General features: G+C 44.4%; 1 protein-coding gene across 1 annotated transcript in view; it reads left to right on the top strand.

Annotated features, from left to right (window-relative positions):
* Positions 1 to 21,028, top strand: part of SCARF1 (scavenger receptor class F member 1) — a 151,962-nt gene that overhangs the window by 95,790 nt on the left and 35,144 nt on the right. The window contains exons 4-7 of the mRNA XM_088453847.1: positions 6,531 to 6,632; positions 10,360 to 10,885; positions 18,148 to 18,366; positions 19,403 to 19,531. Of these exons, the coding sequence (XP_088309973.1) occupies positions 6,531 to 6,632; positions 10,360 to 10,885; positions 18,148 to 18,366; positions 19,403 to 19,531 (976 nt within the window). The remainder of the gene's footprint in view (positions 1 to 6,530; positions 6,633 to 10,359; positions 10,886 to 18,147; positions 18,367 to 19,402; positions 19,532 to 21,028) is intronic.

Below are 21,028 nucleotides of genomic sequence, written 5' to 3'. Positions count from 1 at the left end.
TGTTTACAGTCGATCCTTTAACTCCTCTAAGTTGCACAGTGGAGCCGCCATGGATCAGACTTGTTGCTCTATTGGATTGAGATCTAATGAATTTGGAGGCCAGGGCAACACCTTGAACTCCTCATCATGCTCCTCAGACCATTCTCGTACTATCTGTGCAGTTTGGCAGGGTGTATTATTCTGCTGAAAGAGGCCACTTCCACTGGAGAATACCATTTTCATGAAAGGATGTACCTTGTCCTCAATGATATTTAGGCACAGTAGGAGGTAGGTGTCAAATTAATGTCCACGTGAAGGAACGGATCAAGGAGAACATTCCCCAAAGTATCATAATGGCATGTTTTCATCCCACAGTGCATCCCTGTGCAATCTCTTCCTTAGGTAAATGATCCACACATACCCATCCATCCACACGATGCAACATAAGACAGAATTCATTGGACCAGGTGCCCTTCTTCCACTGATCCAAAGTTCAGTTCCGATGCTTGCGTACCCTTTGTAGGCACTTTCTTTTTGGGGTTAGCATGGCCACCCTGACTGGCCTGTGGCTATGCAACTCAAACACAGCATGCTTTGGTGCACTGTGTATGCTGACACATTAATCTTGTCACCAACTCACTATCATCAAAAATTTCTATAATTTGAGCCACAGTAGCCCTTCTGTTGGTTTGTATCAGATGGGATAGCCATCATTGAATCTCTCACCAATGACTAAGCTGCCTAAATGCAGTTTGTGATTTTTCCCTCGTGAGACCACTGTTGGAAGGTACTCACCATGAATGACATTGAGCACTCTACAAGCCTTGCTGTTTTGGAAATAAATGGACCCACTCATCTGGCAATAACAATTTGGCCCTAATCAAAGTACTGTAGCCTCATTTGACCATATCTTCTTCATTCATTGTGTGACTACGGGTACCTAATGTCAGCTTACAATCTAGTATAGATCTCACCTTGACATGCATCATTGTTATGAGATAGTCAAGGTAATTCGCTTTATATGTGAGTGTTAATAATGTTTTGGTTCATGAATGTATATTGTCTTAAACTTCTTACCTGGTACTTCAATACCAGGTCAAATACTACAGTATTTGACCTGGTATTGACTTGGCCATTAGAATATTAAATGTGTTATATTTATTGATTACTGTTATATAACCAGTGACGTAAAGTCTGTGGGAGAAAATCATATATGGGAGGATCAACGACAGACACTAAGGGGCCTATTCAAGATGTTAATTATCAAGGTCCGAACGGACCCTGATAATTAACACACTGACTCACCACGGACGCCGGAGCAATCATCATTGCTCCGGCGCTGCGACAGTTGATTCGAAAATCAGCTGTCCCAGCGAGCGGCTTCACTGCTCCTTTCCTGCTATGGGGTCCAAAAAGTTTGAGTTACGCCCCTGATACTGTGTGTGTGTGTGTGTATATAGTGGCTGATAAGTTTTGTGTTATATATATATATATATATATATATATATACACATACACACACACACACACAAAAACATTGCCCTTAATCTGCGCTTTGAAAAATACAAATATATTACAAAACTTCGATTTTTGACAAGCTGCTCCCCTCACAAACTCCCCTGTTAGAAGGATTAGATAAAACACACAACAAATATATGAAAGGGGGCGCTAATAATGATCTTAAAGCTGGCCACACACTAAAGATTATCTGTCCAACCAGCCAACTAGTTGATTGGTTGGAATGAAAATCTGGTAATGTATTGGAGTAAATGATGATCAGCAATTTGCTCCTAAATGCCAGAAAACAGATGAAAATGGTCGTCAGACAAGTTTGTTAAATGTTTAATCTAAACAATTTGTTCAAACAACAGTTTTTGTCCATTTTCCGGCGTTCGGGAGCAAATTGCTGATTGTTATTTACTCCCGTACCTTACCAGATTTTCATTCCAACCAATCAACTAGTTGGATGGTTGGACAGATAATCTTTAAATGTGTGGCCAGCTTAAGTCTCTGAATAATTTGATTCAATAATAATCAGTTCTTACTATAGTTGAATAAATTAGTATAGAAAGTTCCCATTTGGTAATGTGTAGTGATCACCCACGGATCTCAATGTCTTCTTTAAGACCAATGATTCCACGTAATTACTTTTCGCCTGAAGAGGATCATCCAAGTAAGTAAGTGTTCTTAATAGACGGTAACCTCAAGGATATTGGTTTAGTCTTTTGCCCCAAAGTGTTCCTCCCTTAGGGGTTTTTATTCCCCTTCTACTTATGCTTCTGTAATTTACATCTGTGGGGACCCAAACAACCATGCCAAATTAGTATCCAGCGCGTTTCATCATAATAAGGACTTCTTTAGGGGTAACTTTTCAACATTAAAATTGTGCCACACCGGGAAAACAGTCGGGGATTCTCTGGAATCCAAACCACAATATTCTAAAAATGTGCAAATTAGGCCAGGAAAATGCACTCTTTTTTGATAATGTGTCTATAAAGGTATATATGCATGCCAATACGAACACCTGGACAAGCAAATTCAGTCCAACAGCAATGAAAAGCACATGTGGTTTGGATTCCAGAGAATCCCCGTATGTTTGCCCGGTGTGGTGCAATTTTAATGTGTAAAAGTTACACCTGAAGAAGTCCTTATTAGGACGAAACGCGTTTGTTACTGATTTGGCACGTTGCCCTGGGGATGGTCCTTGGCTGGAATTTTTTGGGGTACCTTGCTTCTCGAACGTGAACCCCTTAATGTTAGGGACACCAGTATAGAGGAGCCGTGACGATGGCCTGGCGCTTATTCATATAATTGCAAATGTATGTAACTAATACCTCTGAATCTCTATTATCATGTAGGATTTAAGTAATTTTTGTTGATTTTGCTGCAGTGTGCTGGAGGGCAAATCCCTTTTTTTCTGTGTTCAGTGTAAACCCCGCCCTTTACAAGCACCTGTGTAATGTCATTAAGCTGATATGAGCGACAACCATACTTTTTGTTTGGAGTCTTCTTCTGACCCAGATTGGGTTGGCAGTGGCTCTTGTAGTGAGAGTAGTGGTGCGCTGCGTGATACCTCACGGTGTCGCGGGAGGAGGGACTCTGGCAGTAGTAGTTCTTCCACCGATTCCTCTTTTAATTCAGATAGGCACAAAAAGAAAAAGGGTAGGAAGGCTAAGCGTAGGCATCAATCCTCCTCTACTAGCTTGTCTGACACATCGGTGCTTTCAGGTGAGGTGCTTTGTGCTAACACGGCGGTGTTGCAGGGAGTGCGCCCCAGAGTGAGGGACAGGATCAGACGGGGTCATTTCGTTAATATTTTTGCCCACACCAGTAAGGCGAAGAAAGCATGGAATGCAGCTAAGAAGAAAGGAGGTGCGGGCGTGGACGCCTGCATGTCTTACCATAATTGGCTCAAGGGGATGTATATTTTTGCATCCTGCTATTTGGAGACGCGTCCAGATGAGCATATGAAAGCCATTCGTTACATGTATCTGATACCTGTACATGAAATGGTGAGTTCCGCACAGGGTAGAGCCTGGCGGATATATGATGAGGAATTTCGTCAGAAGCAGCACGGGAAGGAAATTGTTGACTTCTGTGCTAAGGACATGGAGGTGTTCGTTGACGTGACTCAGCCGCCATGGGGGTCGCAGGAGGGAGCTAACCCCAGGCGGGTTTATGGCGGTGGTGTGGGGTCTACAGGCAGCGGGGCCAGGGCCCCTGGGTCGCGGATAGGGCATGAAAAATGTTTTGCCTTTAATAACGGGCATTGCGTTTTGGGTACGAAATGTTGCTTTCGGCACTGTTGCATCAGATGTGGTGGAACGCATCCCATTAAGGATTGTTCCCGGCCATTGGGGCGCATTGTAGGTCCGTTTCAGGAGTCTCCTATTTCGGGGTTGATTTTGTTGCCAGTTGGGGTAGTCCCTAAGAAAGTTGAGGGGAAGTTTTGTTTCATACACCACCTCTCGTACCCGAGGGGTGGTTCGGCGAATGATGCTATTTTAGAGGAGCTCTGTCGGATTCGATATCAGTCGTTCGATGAGGCGTTGGAGGTGGTCCATTCGTTTGGTTCTGGGGCCTTAATGTGTAAGGTGGATATTGAGTCCGCTTTTTGCTTGCTGCCTCTTCACCTGTTGGTGTTTCGGTTTATGGGTTTTTACTTAGAGGATGGTTTCTATTTTGATAGATGTTTACCCATGGGTTGTTCTGTCTCCTTTTTGCGCCCGGCACATTGCTGACATGGATAATAGTATTGCGGATGCATTATCCAGGGGTGAATGGTCTCAGTTTAGGACTTTAGCACCTTTCACTGACCCTGTCGGTGAGTTATGCCCCAATTATGTCTGGCAGGTGATACGTCCAGCTTGGTGGCAGTATCCAACCGGTCCCTAGGCCCAGGGACTTATCATGCCTTCTTAGCTTCCTGAGAGCCATGGAGTCGGTTCCTTTTGGAGCAGGGTACCAGAGGTAAGAGGATACATGTTATTCTTGCCTTTGCTCGAGTGGGGTCGGTATTTCGTTTCCATGATTGTGGGACGCAAGAAGTGGCGTGCTGGGTATGCGGACCACGGCTTCTACTTGCATCCTGCGCAGTCTGTTGCGTGGACCCAGCGGCCAGGTGCAACGTTTCAGGACTTTCTTGTTATAGGTGTGAGTGTGGGATCGTTCGGGGGGCGCTTGCGAGATCGCAGACATGTATCTTTGGTTTTGGGAGTTCCCGTTGGATGTTCTTACACTTTTGGTGGCTGGTTCGAATTCAGGACTGGTTTTTGTGGAAGGTGTTTGCGACGTCGCACGTGGTGGTTGGGTCGGTTGCCGGTGTTTCTGCCCTTAACTTTGCTGCACGGGTGCTTTTTCAGAATACTCGTGTGGTGGGAGTGTTGTAATGGCGGGAACACTGGCAATCTGGTGAGCGGAAGGATGGTGTCCGGTTAGAAGATCGCCGGAATTTCGTTTGCTTTCATCCCAACTTGAGGATTAGGTACTCACCCTAGGTGGGAATCTTGAGGAATTTTTGTTTTATCACTGGTTTTAATTGTGGCTGCTGCCCGCCAGTGGAAGTTTTGTGTTTTTGCCTCAGGTCAAGTTTGGGATGTTTTCTTCGGCCCACTTTCCCTGGTATAGGTTTAGTACATAAAATAGGCCTAGCAAGAGATCAGGTGTCAGGGTACCGTCAAAAATAGTATATCTTTGCTTGCCCAAAATTTTTCTGTTCAAGTATATGCTTTATTAACCTTTTACGCCTTTCTTGTTTATTACCAGGTTGTCAATTGGACGATAATTTTGTGTGGGTGATAGGGCACTCTTATTTTCTGGCTTGCCAGGTCCGAAGTGCTCTTGGGCTCTAGGGAGATGCCTGAGTTGCCAAACATCAGGTGGATAGGGCAGAGGGGCTTGCGTTGGCAAGGTTTGGAGGGATTGCTAGAAAGCTCAGTTGAGCGTTACAGGTATCCCCGTTTTTTAATCATCCATTTAGGTGGTAACGACTTGACCTCCCATACTTGCCTAGACTTATGAATGACCGTTCGTGATAACCTTTTGCGCCTTATGGCAAGGTGGCCATTTTGCAGGATCCTGTGGTACGAAATTGTGCCACGTTTGGTCTAGATGAAGGGTCTGGTTGGCAGAGCTGTTGTTGCAAATGGTGGTTCTGTGGTGCGGCATCCTGGTATTACTATCCAGTGTAGGAAGCTCTTTAGGAGCGATGTGGTGCACCTGTCTAGAGGTGGGTATGAGATTTAGGTAGGGATTTAGTTTTGGGTCTTAGAGCCCTGGATGTTTAGCGGTGTTAGGTAGCAGTTTAGGTATGGTGGCGGCTGCGGACTTTAGGTCCTAGTTTGGCCTGGTTTATGAACGGCCTGTGTCATGGGGTTAGGGTTATATTTTGTCGAATATTGTTAGTCTTCCCTGGGGGGGTTACCCATGTGGCTGGGTTGGCATTAGGGTGGAGTAGGGCGTGCATTGGATGACCACCGATCCAGGTGGGTCCTGTCCTTCACAGCTGCATGGGTGGCCCCTCAAGTCGTAGTTAGGTCACTCTCCCCATAGGGTTGGGCAGGAGGCCCATTATCCCTGCAAGTTGTTGTTGGGGGGGCCGTTGGTCCCAATGCAGTAGGTCAAAGCGGGCTTTTTATCCTGTCCTTTGTTATTTTTCAAAATGTATTTATTTTATTCTGTTAGGCCGTTCAGAATCCCCACCACCATATTTAAATCTTTGCATAATTGGTTCTTCAATTCAGATAGGTCGTTAAATAGGTTATTAGTTTATAAATAAAAAGTCTGACCATTTTCCCCGGCAATCTTTGTGTCTGTGTATTTATTTTAGAATAAGGTTTGGTTGCGTGTGGCTGAGTGTGCAGAGTGATCTGACGCTAGAGAGTTTATCAAGGAGAGTCGGCAAGTATGGTGCAAGTTGTCTGTAGCTTAGGCCTCAATGTAAAGATGCACCCATTGTATACAATGGCAACTCAACTTCCTCTAAAATTGTGATTCTATTACATCAACTGCAAAAGTATGAGTCTATAGTAATACATTTCCTTTAACTCCAGCAATCTGTGAGGGGGCTGACACCTGCAAAAAAGATGAAGTCTGTATAAGACCAGGAGTCTGCCGATGTAAACCGGGTTTCTTTGGTGCAGATTGCAATTCACGTAAGTACAATTATTACCTAGCTTCTGCAATTTTCTATATTTGCTTTCTGAGTTTGGCATCACAGATAAACTGGGTTCATATATGACTTTCTTTAATGCTTCAGATAATACATTTCACAAAGCCAATAAAAATTCCAGACAAACGTTTGAGATTCATATAAACCACGGTGGTCACTGTGGCTAAATTACGTAGGACTAAATAACACTGTAATTAACTGATCATGTTATATTTTTATTGTTAGATTTAAGTGTAACCTTTAGAGGGGTGTCCAATTAGCCCCGATAATATTTCAAGGACGAAAAATAGGGGTTTTTTGCTGATAATCTCCGTTTTTCGCTGATGTTTTTTTTCTCATATTTTGGGCGTAAACACATAGGATTCATGATAAGCTCAAGGACCTAAGTGTCCTCCCCATTGTAGGAGTGACAAATCTGCACTTTTCGTGAATTATTTTTAGGGACAAATCAGGTCCCCGAAAAAAAACCATGATAAGTGCTGACGTCAGGCAGCTAATTGGATGTCCCGCAACGATCCATTAGCAGTGCTGCTAATTGGATACCGGCCAAAGTCTGCCCTTAAAGATTACCTGGAAGAGATTAAGGCCCTCATTCTGACTCACTCGCGAGCGGCTGTCCGCTCGCAAGTGGGTCGACGGTCTGCACTGCGCATGCGCGAGACACGACGAGCGAAGGACTTTCCTTCGCTTGGAGTGTCTCATCAAAGGGGGCGTGCTGTCGATGTTGACTGACAGCACACCCCTTTGGTGGGCGTGTCGGGGGCGTGCCTGCCAGACGGAGGCGTTCCCAAGGGAACGCCTACCGTCTGAAGCCGGCCCCACTGACATCACTAGTGATGTCAGTGGGAGTGATTTTGGCTCTGATAGAGCCAAAATCACTCCTTGCCTTGCGGTTGAAAAACTCAACCGCAGGCTTTTGCTCACAGTTTCGATGGTCGCGATGGTCAAGACCATCGCGACCATCATCCTGCACGCTCGTATATGCTATGGGTGGTGACCCACAGCTATACGAGCGTCCAGGAGGATGCTCCATATTAATGGAGGTGGGCCCTGATTCAGAGCAAGCGCTCTGGTCAGAGCGTCCGGCTCTGAATCAGGGCCTATGTTTTTGTGTGTATTTATTTATTTAAAATAGAATTATTATTTTTTTAGGAGTTTGTGGTAGAGGTTTTTCCCTTCCTTCATGCTTTTCATTCCCTTATCATTTATTTGATTATTTTAAGAAGAAAAAAAAACACAATTAACATTTATGTTATTAAAAAAGTAAAACCCTACTGCAGGAATTCTGGATTGCTCAGACAAGTTGTTAATGCTTCACAGCAGCTGGTTCAATGAAACAGACCTTTATAATCATTTCAACAGTTAAGGTCATAGTTATACATTACTGGGCCTTGTTTAAATCTCCACCCAGACAGGGATTAAGTTTTATGTCACCCTATGTATAGACCCTACATAAATATCTATTTAGTGCAGGTCAAACAACACAAATCAAGTTTCTGATTTGTCGCTATAGTTTTAGCGCAGATGGATAATCAATAATTAGGGAGGGAGACATGGCTATAACATGTTGTAGTAACTACAACTGAACACAGCTATTTTCACCCACAAATAAAAGTGAAAGATGTTGGGTACTTTCTCATTATTCACGTAGATGGCTGCTTCTCATCTCATGTCTACACTGAAGCCAATCAAGCTTCCATTGTGAAGGAATGAGACATCTGGGAAAACAGAGGCAGATCAAACGAAGATACTTAATAGTACAGGTTGAGTCTCCCATATTCAAAATGATTGGGACCAGAGGTATTTTGGATAACGGAATATTCCATATTTTGGAATATTTGCATATCATAATGAAATATCTTGGGAATGGGACCCAAATATACACACAGAATGCATGTATGTGTTATATACACCTTATATAGCATTCCCGCTAGGCTGTTTTAGCGGGGCGCTGCGCCCTGCCCTCACCGCGCAGCACTAAGACAGCCTGCGTGTGTCGTCTTCACCCACGGGTGGCAGTGTCCCAAGGGTGGGGAAATGTGCGGTGACCCTGTCCACGCCGGTGAATAGACGCTGGGCGCATGCTCCGGTATCTATTCTACCTATCAGCAGCGCTTGGGGGCTGCCCAGCATGTCCGTAAGTGCCGGGCATGCCCCCAAGAGTGACGAAAAGGTGACGCGTCTTATAGACACGCCCCCTTTTCAATGGTCACGTCCCCTTTTATCTAGCTCCAGCGCCCTGCCTGCCGCCGGAGCTAGAGTGAACACTACTTATACACACTGGGCCTGATTCAGAGCAGCTCGTAAGCGGCCGCTCGTTCGCTCCGAGTGATGTTCACACATCTGCGCATGCATATGGGTCGTAATGCGCATGCGCCAACCAGTCAGTGAGGTCGGAAATCGTGTGTTCGCAAAATAGCAAGTGCCTGCTAATTTGAGTGACAGGATGAGGCGTTTGTGGGTGGTAACAGGGGAAGGTGCTTGAAAACGGGGAGTGGTGATCCGAACGCAGGCGTGCCAAACGGTCAAAACGGGTGTTTTAAGGGTGTGCATAATTAACAAAGCAGCGTCATCGGCCACGTCACTTGGTTGTCTCTTAGCCTGAACTGTTCGCATGATTGCGGTAGGAAAATCCAACCACAAGCACTGCGAGCAGTTCAGACGCCTTTCGATGTACTCGATTAATCTAATAAATAGCGGAGATGACGTATGATGCGAACGGCAAAGGGGCATCTTTACAAGATAGCGAGCGCATGTTTAGTTCGCTCGCTCAGACATAGAGGCGTCAACAGACCGCAAAGAGCGAGCGCTCAATTTAAATAGCCGGCCCCTTTTTCTGAACGAGTGAGGACAAATAGCGTCCGGCTCTGAATCAGGCCCACAGCCTGCAGGTAATTTTATACAATATTTTCAATAATTTTGTGTTCAAGCTAAGTTTGTGAACAGAAATTAAATTCATTTGTGTTTCATATACACCTTATACACATAACCTGAAGGTAATTTTATATAATATTTTTTTAATAATTTGTGCCTTAGACAAAGTTTGTGCACATTGAACCATCAAACATCAAAGGTTATCTCAGTCATGCCCAAATAATTCCGTATTTCAGAATATTTGGATATGGTACACTGAACCTGTACTTAGATGTTAAAACTTTTGTGAATTTTGATGTCACAAACACACAGGTAGTAATTATATGAAAATTATCTATTTACTATAATCTATTAAATCCCAAAGTAACACTGATAGTTGATAGCCAGTCTCCCTGCAGCTACATCTGTGGCTGTCACACATTAATAAATATAGAAGTAATTGCAAAATATATGCAGAGCCGCCAAGAGATTGGCCGGGCTCCTATATGAGAGAAGAGACATTGGCAAGCATGGGTGTTTGGCTACACCTCACTCTGAAGAAAGGGTCCTTCTAAAAAAGCTAATTGAATCTGTTCCATGTATAGTGGGGGTAGTGTCACGCCATCTTAGGGGCATGGTTTTATGGTACCTCCCTGGCAGAACTATGCCCCCAGACTAGCCTGGGTGCTTGTCCCGCCCCTCTCGGCACCCTGAGATGTCCAAAGAGATAGTTATGAGATAGACAGATATTTAAAGGCTTGTTGTATTTATTGTTAATACTTTATTACATAAATACTTTGAAAGTATTATAAAAGGAGAATATGAATGATAACACAAGCTTATTCTTTATCCTCTAGCATGTCCCGACCAGTACTGGGGCTCAGACTGCAAGAAGTTTTGCTCCTGTCATCCGTTTGGAAAGTGTGACGGAGTGACTGGTCAATGCATCTGCTATCCTAACCGATGGGGTCCTAACTGTCAGAACACCTGCAGCTGTGGCCAACAGGGGACCTGTGACCACCTCACTGGATTGTGTCAATGTAGCCCAGGCTGGTGGGCACAACTTTGTAATAAACAATGTCTGTGCAATCTGGAAACCTCCCACTGTAATCAGACTAATGGGCAGTGTATATGTAACAGTGGATGGTGGGGCCATCGTTGCAGTATAAACTGTAAATGCCACAAATCTCCATGTCAACAAACCAGCGGGCACTGCAAGTGTCGGGAAGGCTGGTATGGTTCTAAATGTGAATTTCAATGTGAATGTGTACATGGCAAATGCAACCCCATAAATGGTGAGTGTGACTGTCTCACAGGATACAGAGGAAAGAGATGTGCAGATCCTTGTCCTGCTGGGAAATACGGACCAAAATGTGAAGGAAGGTGAGTTGTGGGGCACACCCAACAACATTTATTCTACCAGAACCCAACTAAGTTTGTTCAAGTAAACGTCCCATATCTCACGCAGCATCCAATGGTTGTCATATGTTAATTTTTACAGAGCTTTCCTTGTTTGACACTCATGATTTTGGATGTGGCTTTCAGCCTCGAAAAGCATGACTTTCTATCCTGCGGTTTGGAGGGTGAAAGCTCAAATAGTATCTAAATAGTATCTAATGGTTGTCAGTTTGGGAACCGCAAAACTGCATGTAGTTTAGACCAAACCGCATGGTAAAACCAATAGAGAAGCAGGGTTGGACTGGCCCACAGGTGTACAGGGGCCACTGCCTGCGGGTCCCACACCCTTCTCTAGGGGACAGGTTCCAGACTGTGCACTCAAATTATGCATTGTTACTTTACTAGTGGGTCAGTAACTTTGTGAAACAGGACCATTGATGAACTGGGGTGCTTGGTTCGTTTCTTTGGAAACTAACCCCGGTCCCCTATCTTATAAAGGACCCTGTTCTTTGCCCACTGCCTATGTCCTCTCTATTGGCTCGCCTATTCCTTCTTTGGTGGCTGGCCACACCCCTTAAGCTTGAGCCCCTAACACTGCATTTCTCTGTGGGCCCTTCAAAACCCAGTCTGATAACGATGAGAAGTATCCGATTTTAACACTTTCATTGAAAAAGAGCATTGAGTCTATCCCTTTATGGACACACCCCTCTGAAGAAATCCCCAGTCGGGGAAGAAACGTGTTAGGGAAAGAGATATATATCATTCTCCATCAGCTGACTGTTGACTTCACTGTGCCAGTTATAGCCACGGACGGGATTTTTTCAGCTAACTGCTAATACTCAAGCGCTGTTCACTGCAGGTGGTCTCTACTTCGAAACCATCAGCTGGTCTCTGCCCCGGCGCCCGGTGCTATCAGCCGATTCTAAGAGCTATTTCACACACTCCGGTGCTGACCGGTCAGGCAAGAACCGGCCGGTAGCCGGACGGCTTTTTTCTGGCACTCAGTGCCTTTCACAGAGCCGTAACTAGACTTTTTGGTGCTCTGTGCCAGAAAGAGCATTGGCGCCCCCCTCATTTTTCAAAGGGACATAATGCACCCAAAAAAGGGCCATGGCTTCATGGGTAAGGGCCAGGGAAGAGATAGGAGAGGTCAGGAGATGCTGGGGATGAAATAAGAGGAAGCTACAAGCAAGAATGATAATAAACAAAAATTTGACAGGCTCAAACAGCGCCCCCTGACCTGTGGTGCCCTGTGCGATGGCACTGGCCGCACTACCATAGCTACGGCCCTGGCCTTTCATAAGCAGCGGCTTTGAACTGCTTTTTATGTCAGGGTTTTTTTTTTTCCTATTGGGTATGCGCAGCAGCGCTGCTGCACATGCCCGGCCGGCAGAAGCCAGCGTGTGTGAAAGGAAACATTGTTTCCTTCACACTACTGGTGTGCTAGAACGGCACGGCCACGGCACGGCACTGTCCTGCATAGTAGTTTTTTCTGGCTATATCACGGCGACCGTGCCGTGACCGTGCCATGTGAAAGGAGCCTGTCCTTTCCCTGCAGTACTATATTTCACAGCCAGTTAAACACCGGGCGGCTTTTTGCCACCCGGTCAAAACCGGCATGTGTGAAATAGCCAGGCAAGAACCGGGCGGCAGCTGGCAGGGGGTTTTCAGGCTATCTGTGCCTTTCACAAGCAGCGACATTGAGCCGCTTTTATTTGTTTATTTATTTTTTTATTCTATTGGGCATGCGCAGCAGCAGCAGCTACACAAGCCCGGCCGGCAGAATCAAGTGTGTGTGAAAGGAAACATTGTTTCCTTCACACTACTGGCGTGCAGGGATGTCACGGCCACGGCACGGTCCTGCATAGTAGTTTTTTCCGGCTATAACACGGCGACCGTGCCGTGGCCGTGCCGTGTGAAAGGACCCGCTGAATTCCTGCATATACTAGATTTTACACCAGGCTGAAAACCGGGCGTCTTTTTGCCGCCCGGCCAAAATCGGAGTGTGTGAAATAGCTCTTACAGTCCACTCCGGGACCTGTATAGTGGGATAAGGCGCCCAAACACAGAGGAGACGGGAGAGCGGCGGCCACTGCATACACTTTATGGCTGATGAGCTTTGATTACAGTACTGTCAGCGCTCTCAATCTATCCTCATATATATCCAACTCCTCCGGTTTGACACTTGAGGATTGGGTGAGTGTTACCATACACCCGCAAGAGAGGACAGAATTTTAGTAAATGTGTTGGGCACACACAGACTAATTAGTAAAAGCACTATTGAGCGTGTTCCATAATTCTGCTTGCTTTATCTCAAAATCATTGTGAATCAAGCGGTTAATGGCGAAATGTTATTTTATTTATTTTTTTCTCTCTGGGGGATTGCTACAATTTGAACATCCATGAGTGAACTATCTAACATACAATCCACTTAGCTGGACACGGCTAATTGGATAAGAACTACCTAAAACTCTGTGGATCATAACGTACAACTTCATAATCTTAACATTATCAGATTCTATCCCAAGAGAATTTTTACTGTGATTTGAATATTTAGATGTTTAACAATCAGCTGTTATTACCCAATTAGATGGGATTACCATTTTAATATATCATTCTGCTCTTTAGTAATCTAATTGTGTCAATATGTGTATTTTTTATTAGTATGTATATATGTATTAAATTTATATAATTTTATCAACTTTCACACGGTGCTGCTAATTTGAATATATTGGAGCGCGGTTATTAGTTTTTTTGTTTTCTTTGTCCCTTTATGGATGGGCCTGAAGGAATAACCAGGCCCCCATACAGTAACAGTCACAAAATATTTTGACCCAATAACAATTAAAAAAAAAAACCTGTATAATTAATACTGAAATTCTTCTTTCTTATTGTTCCTGTAATGCAATTAGAATCCTAAAGGGAAACAAAAACCCCATTGAATCCTCCATTGAGCCCAGCTACTTAATACAGCCAATAAGGATCAGTCTCTTACACAGCTCAGCCAATCCCAGATAGTCTATTAAGGTATGCGTTCCGCATGCCTGCGATCGTAATACTGATGCCGGTCAGAATCCCGGCGCCAGCATCCCGACCGCCGGGATAACGAAGGTAAGTAGCGAGGTGGGTGGTGGGTTGGGGTTAGGTTTAGGCACTAAGAGGGGAGGGTTAGGTTTAGGGTGCTGAGAGGGGGAGGTTAGCTTCAGGCACTAGGGTGGGAAGGTAAGGGTTGGGCACCAAAGAGGGAGGATTAGGGTAGGGAGAGGGGGAGGGTTAGCATACTGACCAACAAGTGTCGGTATGTTAACCCTGTCGGGATCCCGGGATTTGGATTCTGACTGCCAGGATCCCGACTGTCGGTATTTCATACCAATCCCGTCTATTAGATAGCTTTCAGATTCAACTAACGTATCCAATAGGATATCTGTAAATGAACTATGCATAACTTGCCTAAACATAAGTAAAGAATACATAAGCACATACTTATAGTCTTGCAGAAATGTCAGTGATATAAAATGTATTTCATCTGAAACAATACAATACATATCTGCATTATATTACAAAGGCAGGAGTCAATGCCAAAGTAATTAGTTAATTAATTAGTGTGGCTGCTTTATTACATGAAGGTGCTGCCATCAATTCCTATTACTTAATAATAACATTTAGGGGTATATTTACTAAAGAGTTTTTAGAAGTGGAGATGTTGCTCATAGCAACCAATTAGATTCTATTTTAACTAGCACCTCCAGAAGATAATAACTAGAATCTGATTGGTTCCTATAGGCAATATCTCCACTTCTAAAAACTCTCACTTTAATAAATTTACCCCTTAGACTGAAAGAAGATTCCCTTTTTTTTTTATTTAAGGTGAAAACACCACATGATTGTTGAATTTGATTTAATTGTATTTGCATTTTATACATTTGGTTATATTTAATTCTGTTTTATATGGAATATGCAAGTTAAGCATTTATTAATAACAGTCTCTTATGACATTACAAAATCATTTTCTACAATTGTGTTATTACATTACTGGGCAGTATAAATACTGTGCTGTCTCACTTCTACTACAACTGTGTTGTTACATTACTAGGCGTTATTAATACTCCGATGTCACATTACTCAGCATTATTATCAAGGCTGGCTCAAGGCCCATTCCAGCAGAACAGCCGCCTAGGGGCGCCACTGTCGCTGGGACTTGGAACCGATCTAGCTAGCTGTCACGCCTACCATGTCCTCCAGAACTAGGCCCAGTCAGTGCTGGGCTTTTTCAGGTGGCTGAGATGCGTCCCAGGCCAGGCATGACCCTATAGATGGCGACACGGCGGTATGACATCAGAGGTTATGTAGCAACACACCATCCTGCCTGCGCGCACAGTTATACTGCCGTGAGTCACTGAGGCAGGCTGCTACATGCCAGCGCTGTGGCTGAGGGGTGAGGAAAGGACCAACTGACTGGTCACTCACTGGTCTAGAGGCACTCACTGGTCTGGAGCATACTTACCTACTTTATCTCTCTCCTCTCTGGGAGAAGCTTGGAGAGACAGATCAAATGAGCACTCTGGGGGCCGGGCTCTTCACGTCATTAGGACTTGCCTCAACCATGGTAAAATGTAGCGAATCGCGGGTCACAGAAGCTAAAACGATGCAAATCACTCCATATTAGCCCCACCCCTCCTTACGGACCCACGATTCCTGGTATTATCTCCCCATCCTGCCCACTTCACTTGATCTACCCACTCTTTCGGAGGTCAGGGGGCTACCTAAAAAATCATGTGTGTGTTTTTTTATCTTTTGGGGCCAATGTGTGTGTATTTTCCCCTGTGGGGTCAATGTGTGTGTGTGTGTGTGTGTGTGTGTATTTCCTGTGGGAAACAATGTGTGTGTGGTTTTTTTTTTTTCATGTGCGGGACAATGTGTGTGTTTTTTTTCCCTGTGGAAGCCAATGTGTGTGTTTTTTTTCCTGTGGTAACCAATGTGTGTGTGTGTGTTTTTTTTCCCTGTGGGGGCTAATGTGTGTGGTTTTTTTTCCTGTGGTAACCAATGTGTGTGTGTGTGTGGGGGGGGGGGGGGGGGTTTGCCTGTGGGGGCTAATGTGTGTGGTGTTTTTTCCTGTGGTAACCAATGTGTGTGTGTGTGTTTTTTTCCCCTGTGGGGGCTAATGTGTGTGGGTTTTTTTCCTGTGGGGGCCAATGTGTGTGTTTTTTTCCTGTGGGGTAGTCCTTGATATTTCTTTATTTTTCTTTTGTGGAATAATTTAATTAATAATTAGGAAATATTTTTTTTGGTTAATAAAAGTATTATATATGGATATAGTTGGATTGGGGGGACCCCAACATTTCACACACAGGGAGCTAGTACACCAGAGGGCAGCCCTGATTATTATTGTGATGTCACGTTACTGGGTACAACCAGGGCCGCAGGGCTGGTACTGATTACCTGGGCTGGCTGGAGGGGCCAGACGGGAGCCCTGGTCCGCCACTCCCCCCTCTTACTCCTGTCAGCAGTAGCACTGCTGTGTGATGTGCCACAATGAGCAGGGCCATAACTAGGGTAGTGCAACCAGTGCCATGGCACAGGGCACCACAGGGCAGGGGGCACTGTTTGGGCATTTCCATTTCCTGTTTATTATCATTCTCACTTGTAGCATCCTCTTCTTTTATCCCCAGCATCTCCTGTCCTCCCCTCTCTCTTCCCTGGCCCTTCCCCATGAGGTCAGGCCCTTTTTCAGGTGCATTATCTTATGTCCCTATTTAAAAAATAGGAGGGGGGCACCAATGCTCTCTCTGGCACAGGGCACCAAAAACTTTAGTTACAGCTCTGGCAATGAGTATAGGGAGACTGATGCTGGCGCCCCCTGGATCTGCCATGGCTGAGGGCTACAACAACACCCCGCATTCCATCATTAGGCCACGTCCCCTGGTCAGTACCCAGGCCCGGCAAGGCTCTATATAGCCCTGGGTACAACTACTACTCTGGTGTCACATTACTAAGAACTACCATTTATATAGTGTCACTATATAGGTGGAAAGCCAATGTGTGTGGTTTTTTTCCTGGTTATAATGGAGAGAGTATATAGGTGGAAAGCCAATGTGTGTGTTTTTTTTTCCTGGTTATAATGGAGAGAGTATATAGGTGGAAAGCCAATGTGTGTGTTTTTTTTCCTGGTTATAATGGAGAGAGTATATAGGTGGAAAGCCAATGTGTGTGTTTTTTTTTCCTGGTTATAATGGAGAGAATATATAGGTGGAAAGCCAATGTGTGTGTTTTTTTCCTGGTTATAATGGAGAGAGTATATAGGTGGAAAGCCAATGTGTGTGTTTTTTAGGAACTTTGTTCCAACTCCGGGTCAGACCCGGAATTTAGGTGGAAAAGGGGTATTACATGCATTGCACTGTTATAAAATAGCTCACATTGTTATTGTTTATTGATATGTTCATGCTCAGCCGGCCACTATATAATATCAGCAAAACACAGCTTAGACATCAAAAAGCACCAGAACACCTTATAATAAGTTATCAATTTGGAAGACAAATAGACAGACTTGTGATCCCCTTAAACTTGTGGGTTTAAAAGAGGATCATTTGGATGGCATGCATTTGTTACAATTGTGGAAAGGACCCACATTCGAACTAAGGGCCTGATTCAGACCCGCTTGCGAGCGCACAGCGCTCGCAAGCGAGTCGATGGTCGGCCAGTGCGCACGCGGCTGCCGATGTTGGGGAGGCTGGACAAACGGAGGCGTTCCCGAAGGAACGCCTGACGTTTGTGGGCGGCCCTACTGACATCATTCGTGATGTCAGTAGTGAACTTCCTCCTATATTAGAGCAGGAAGTTCACTCGGGCTTGCGGGAACCGAGACCCTACCACAAGGGTCTCGTCGCAAGCCCGATGGTCGCGATAATCGCGACCATCACCAGGCCGCTCGCAATAGCTGTGGGTGGTCACCCACAGCTATGCAAACGGCCTGGAGGCGGATTTTTTAATAAAAAATCCGCCCTGTTTCAGAGCAAGCGCTCGCAAATAATGCGTGCCTCTGAATTAGGCCCTAATTTCCATAGGAATTGGAAGTAGCATAATTGACTAATTTCTCTGGATAATTAACATGCACCTATTAATAGGCTACTTTGTACTATACATGAGTGTATGACTATTTATATCTGGTATTGAGCTTTTAACACGTAAAATCCCTTTAAAACATACTAAACCTGACCAGTGTGCTGCTATTCTTGTTTCCCCATTGCTAGCTGTGGAAAATGTAAGCAGGGCCAGGCATGCTCCCCAATGGATGGATCCTGTGCATCCTGTGAGCCTGGCTGGAATGGTACACGTTGCGACCTGCCCTGTTCACCTGGATACTACGGGTTGAACTGCGCACATAGGTGTCCAAAGTGCCGTGAGGATAAAGTCTGTAGTAGTGATACCGGAACCTGTCTGAACTGTGATCCTGGGAAGATGGGACCTAGGTATGTCAGTGAATAGAATATCCCAAATGGTAAACGTTACATATTTATAAATGCTCCACCGTATGGCAGAATATCATTATTTCATGATAGTTACATCTCTGGTTATGGGCAATATAGTATTAGTTTGCTTTGTCTCAGTGAAGTAATTAATGTGGCAGCTTCCATAGCAATAAATACACATACCTGCCAATGTACCTAATCTTTGTGGATTTAGAAAATAGAGTTGATATACCATGGGTTAGGCTAATTGAGGCATGAGTTGGGCGGATCATGGGTGTAACCTAATATATTCTCATTTGCCAATCTGGGATGTTGGCAGGTATCTCATACACTGACTGATACATTTAAATAGAAGGAATTGGAGATTATGCAAATCTGTAGGACTGTCAAACCAAATGCATTCTTTTCCTGTACTGGCATGGAGCTATATAACTTGGTCAATTCAAACTGACCTGGCCGTGAGTTTCTGTCTACCTACCCTAACCCCCACCCTAATACCCTAATCACTAACCTAATACTATAACACTATCCCCTAACCCTAATACCTTAACATTAAAACCCAAACATCCCTAATCCTCTATCAAACATAAACCTAACCCTAATTCCCTACCGTAATACGGTAACCCTAATACCCACCCCTAACCCTAAAACTCTTACACTAATACCCAAACAACCCTTACCCTAAAACCCTAACACAAATACCCAAATAAGCTTAACCCCCTAATAACCTTAATTATCGACCCTAACCAAGCCTCTATCCCAATCTCTAATCCACCCCTATCTCTAAAACCCTAACACTATCCTCTAGCACTAATGCTGAAACAACCCTAACCCTAATAATTTAACCAAAAAGGGACAGACTAGATGGACCAAATGGTTCTTATCTGCTGTCAAATTCTATGTTTCTGCGTACATCTTTCATTTTCTCTCTTCTTACCATCAGTAAATCTGTGCATGGTTAAATTGAAAGTTGGACAAAATCTAAGTACTTCACCCAATTGAATCTGAGTGTTAATTATTGTACTTGCCTCCATAGGTGTGAGTTCTTTTGCCCAGCTGGAAGCTATGGGGACAGGTGCCAACTCTTATGCCCACTTTGTATCCATGGGAGCTGTGACCCAGTAACAGGGAGCTGTGTCTGTGACTTAGGATATTGGAAACCGAGGTAAGATGTTAAGGTGCATACACACGCAACAATTTTTTGAACGATTATTGTTAAACGATATAGTTTAACGATAATCATTTGTAAAAATCGTTCACTTTCTGAGTCAAACGATGAACGATTTTCGTTCATGCGCGTTCACGTTTGTAGTTTGTAGTTCAGTCAGACTGGTCAACTCAACGATTTTCAGTAAGGGAATATGCGAAAATCGTTTGTAGTTCTAAAAAATCGTTCATTACATTTAAATGAACATAGTAAATGAACAACTTTAGTAAACGATTTTAGTTCATTTTTTCAAGGGAGAAAATCGTTTACTAAAATCGTTCATTAACTAAATCGTTGTGTATATGCAGTTTTAGTGCTAGTTATGAAGCAAGTGAGGAGGTATTTTCTATAGGCCATCCCATAATTCCAAGCAAAAAACTCATGAATCTATATGGTTCAGGTGACACTAATCAGTCTGGGTATTCCAGCTGTAGTCCTTCTGCTAGTCTAATGCTGGCAACTACTGCTAGTAGGATCAGAGGCCCTCATTCAGAGCCGCTCGTTAGTGGCAGTACGCTCATTCCGAGCGATGTTCGCACATCTGCGCATGCGTACTAGGGGTGTGCACCGGCCACTTTTCGTGTTTTGTGTTTTGGTTTTGGATCTGGATCTTTCTTCGTGTTTTGGATCTGGATTGGTTTTGCCAAAACCACCCTTCCGTGTTTTGGGTTCTGGGTTTTGTGTTTTGGATCTGTATTTTTTTTAAAAAAAGCATAAAAACAGCTAAAATCACAGAATTTGTAGGTTTTTCTGCTCCTATGCTATTATTAACCTCAATAACCTTAATTTCCACTCATTTCCAGTCTATTCTGAACACCTCACACCTCACAATAGTGTTTTTATGTCCAAAAGGTTGCACCGAGGTAGCTGGATGACTATGCTAAGCGACACGAGTGGGCAGCACAAACACGTGACCCATCTAGGCATGAAACTGCAGTGGCAGACAGGATGGCAGTTTGAAAAACTAGGCCCCAAACTGTACATAATGCAAAGAAAAAAAAGAGGTGTAAGATGGAATTGTCCTTGGGCCCTCCCACCCACCCTTATGTTGTATAAACAGGACATGCACACTTTAACAAACCAATCATTTCAGCGCCAGGGTCTGCCACACAACTGTGGCTGAAATGATTGGTTCGTTTGGGCCCCCACAAAACAAGCTGGCAATTAATCTGTCCCTGCACAAACTGGCTCTACGGAGGCAAGATGTCATCCTCATCCTCCTCATCCACCGATTCCTCACCCTCTTCAGTGTGTACATCCTCATCCTCACAGAGTATTAATTCGTCCCTGCTGGAACCACAGGTCCCTCTGTACGTTCTGGAGGCTGGTCTCCCTGGAAGAGTTGATAATTCATTTTATGAACATCATCTTCTCCACATTTTGTGGAAGCAACCTCCTACGCCTTTCGCTGACAAGGTTCCCGGCTGCACTAAACACTCTTTCGGAGTACACACT

Source organism: Taudactylus pleione, unplaced genomic scaffold (genome assembly GCF_031769625.1).
Source record: "Taudactylus pleione unplaced genomic scaffold, aTauple2 ptg000040l, whole genome shotgun sequence".
Taxonomy (NCBI): Eukaryota; Metazoa; Chordata; class Amphibia; order Anura; family Myobatrachidae; genus Taudactylus; species Taudactylus pleione.
This window is presented reverse-complemented; position numbering and strand designations above follow the sequence as displayed.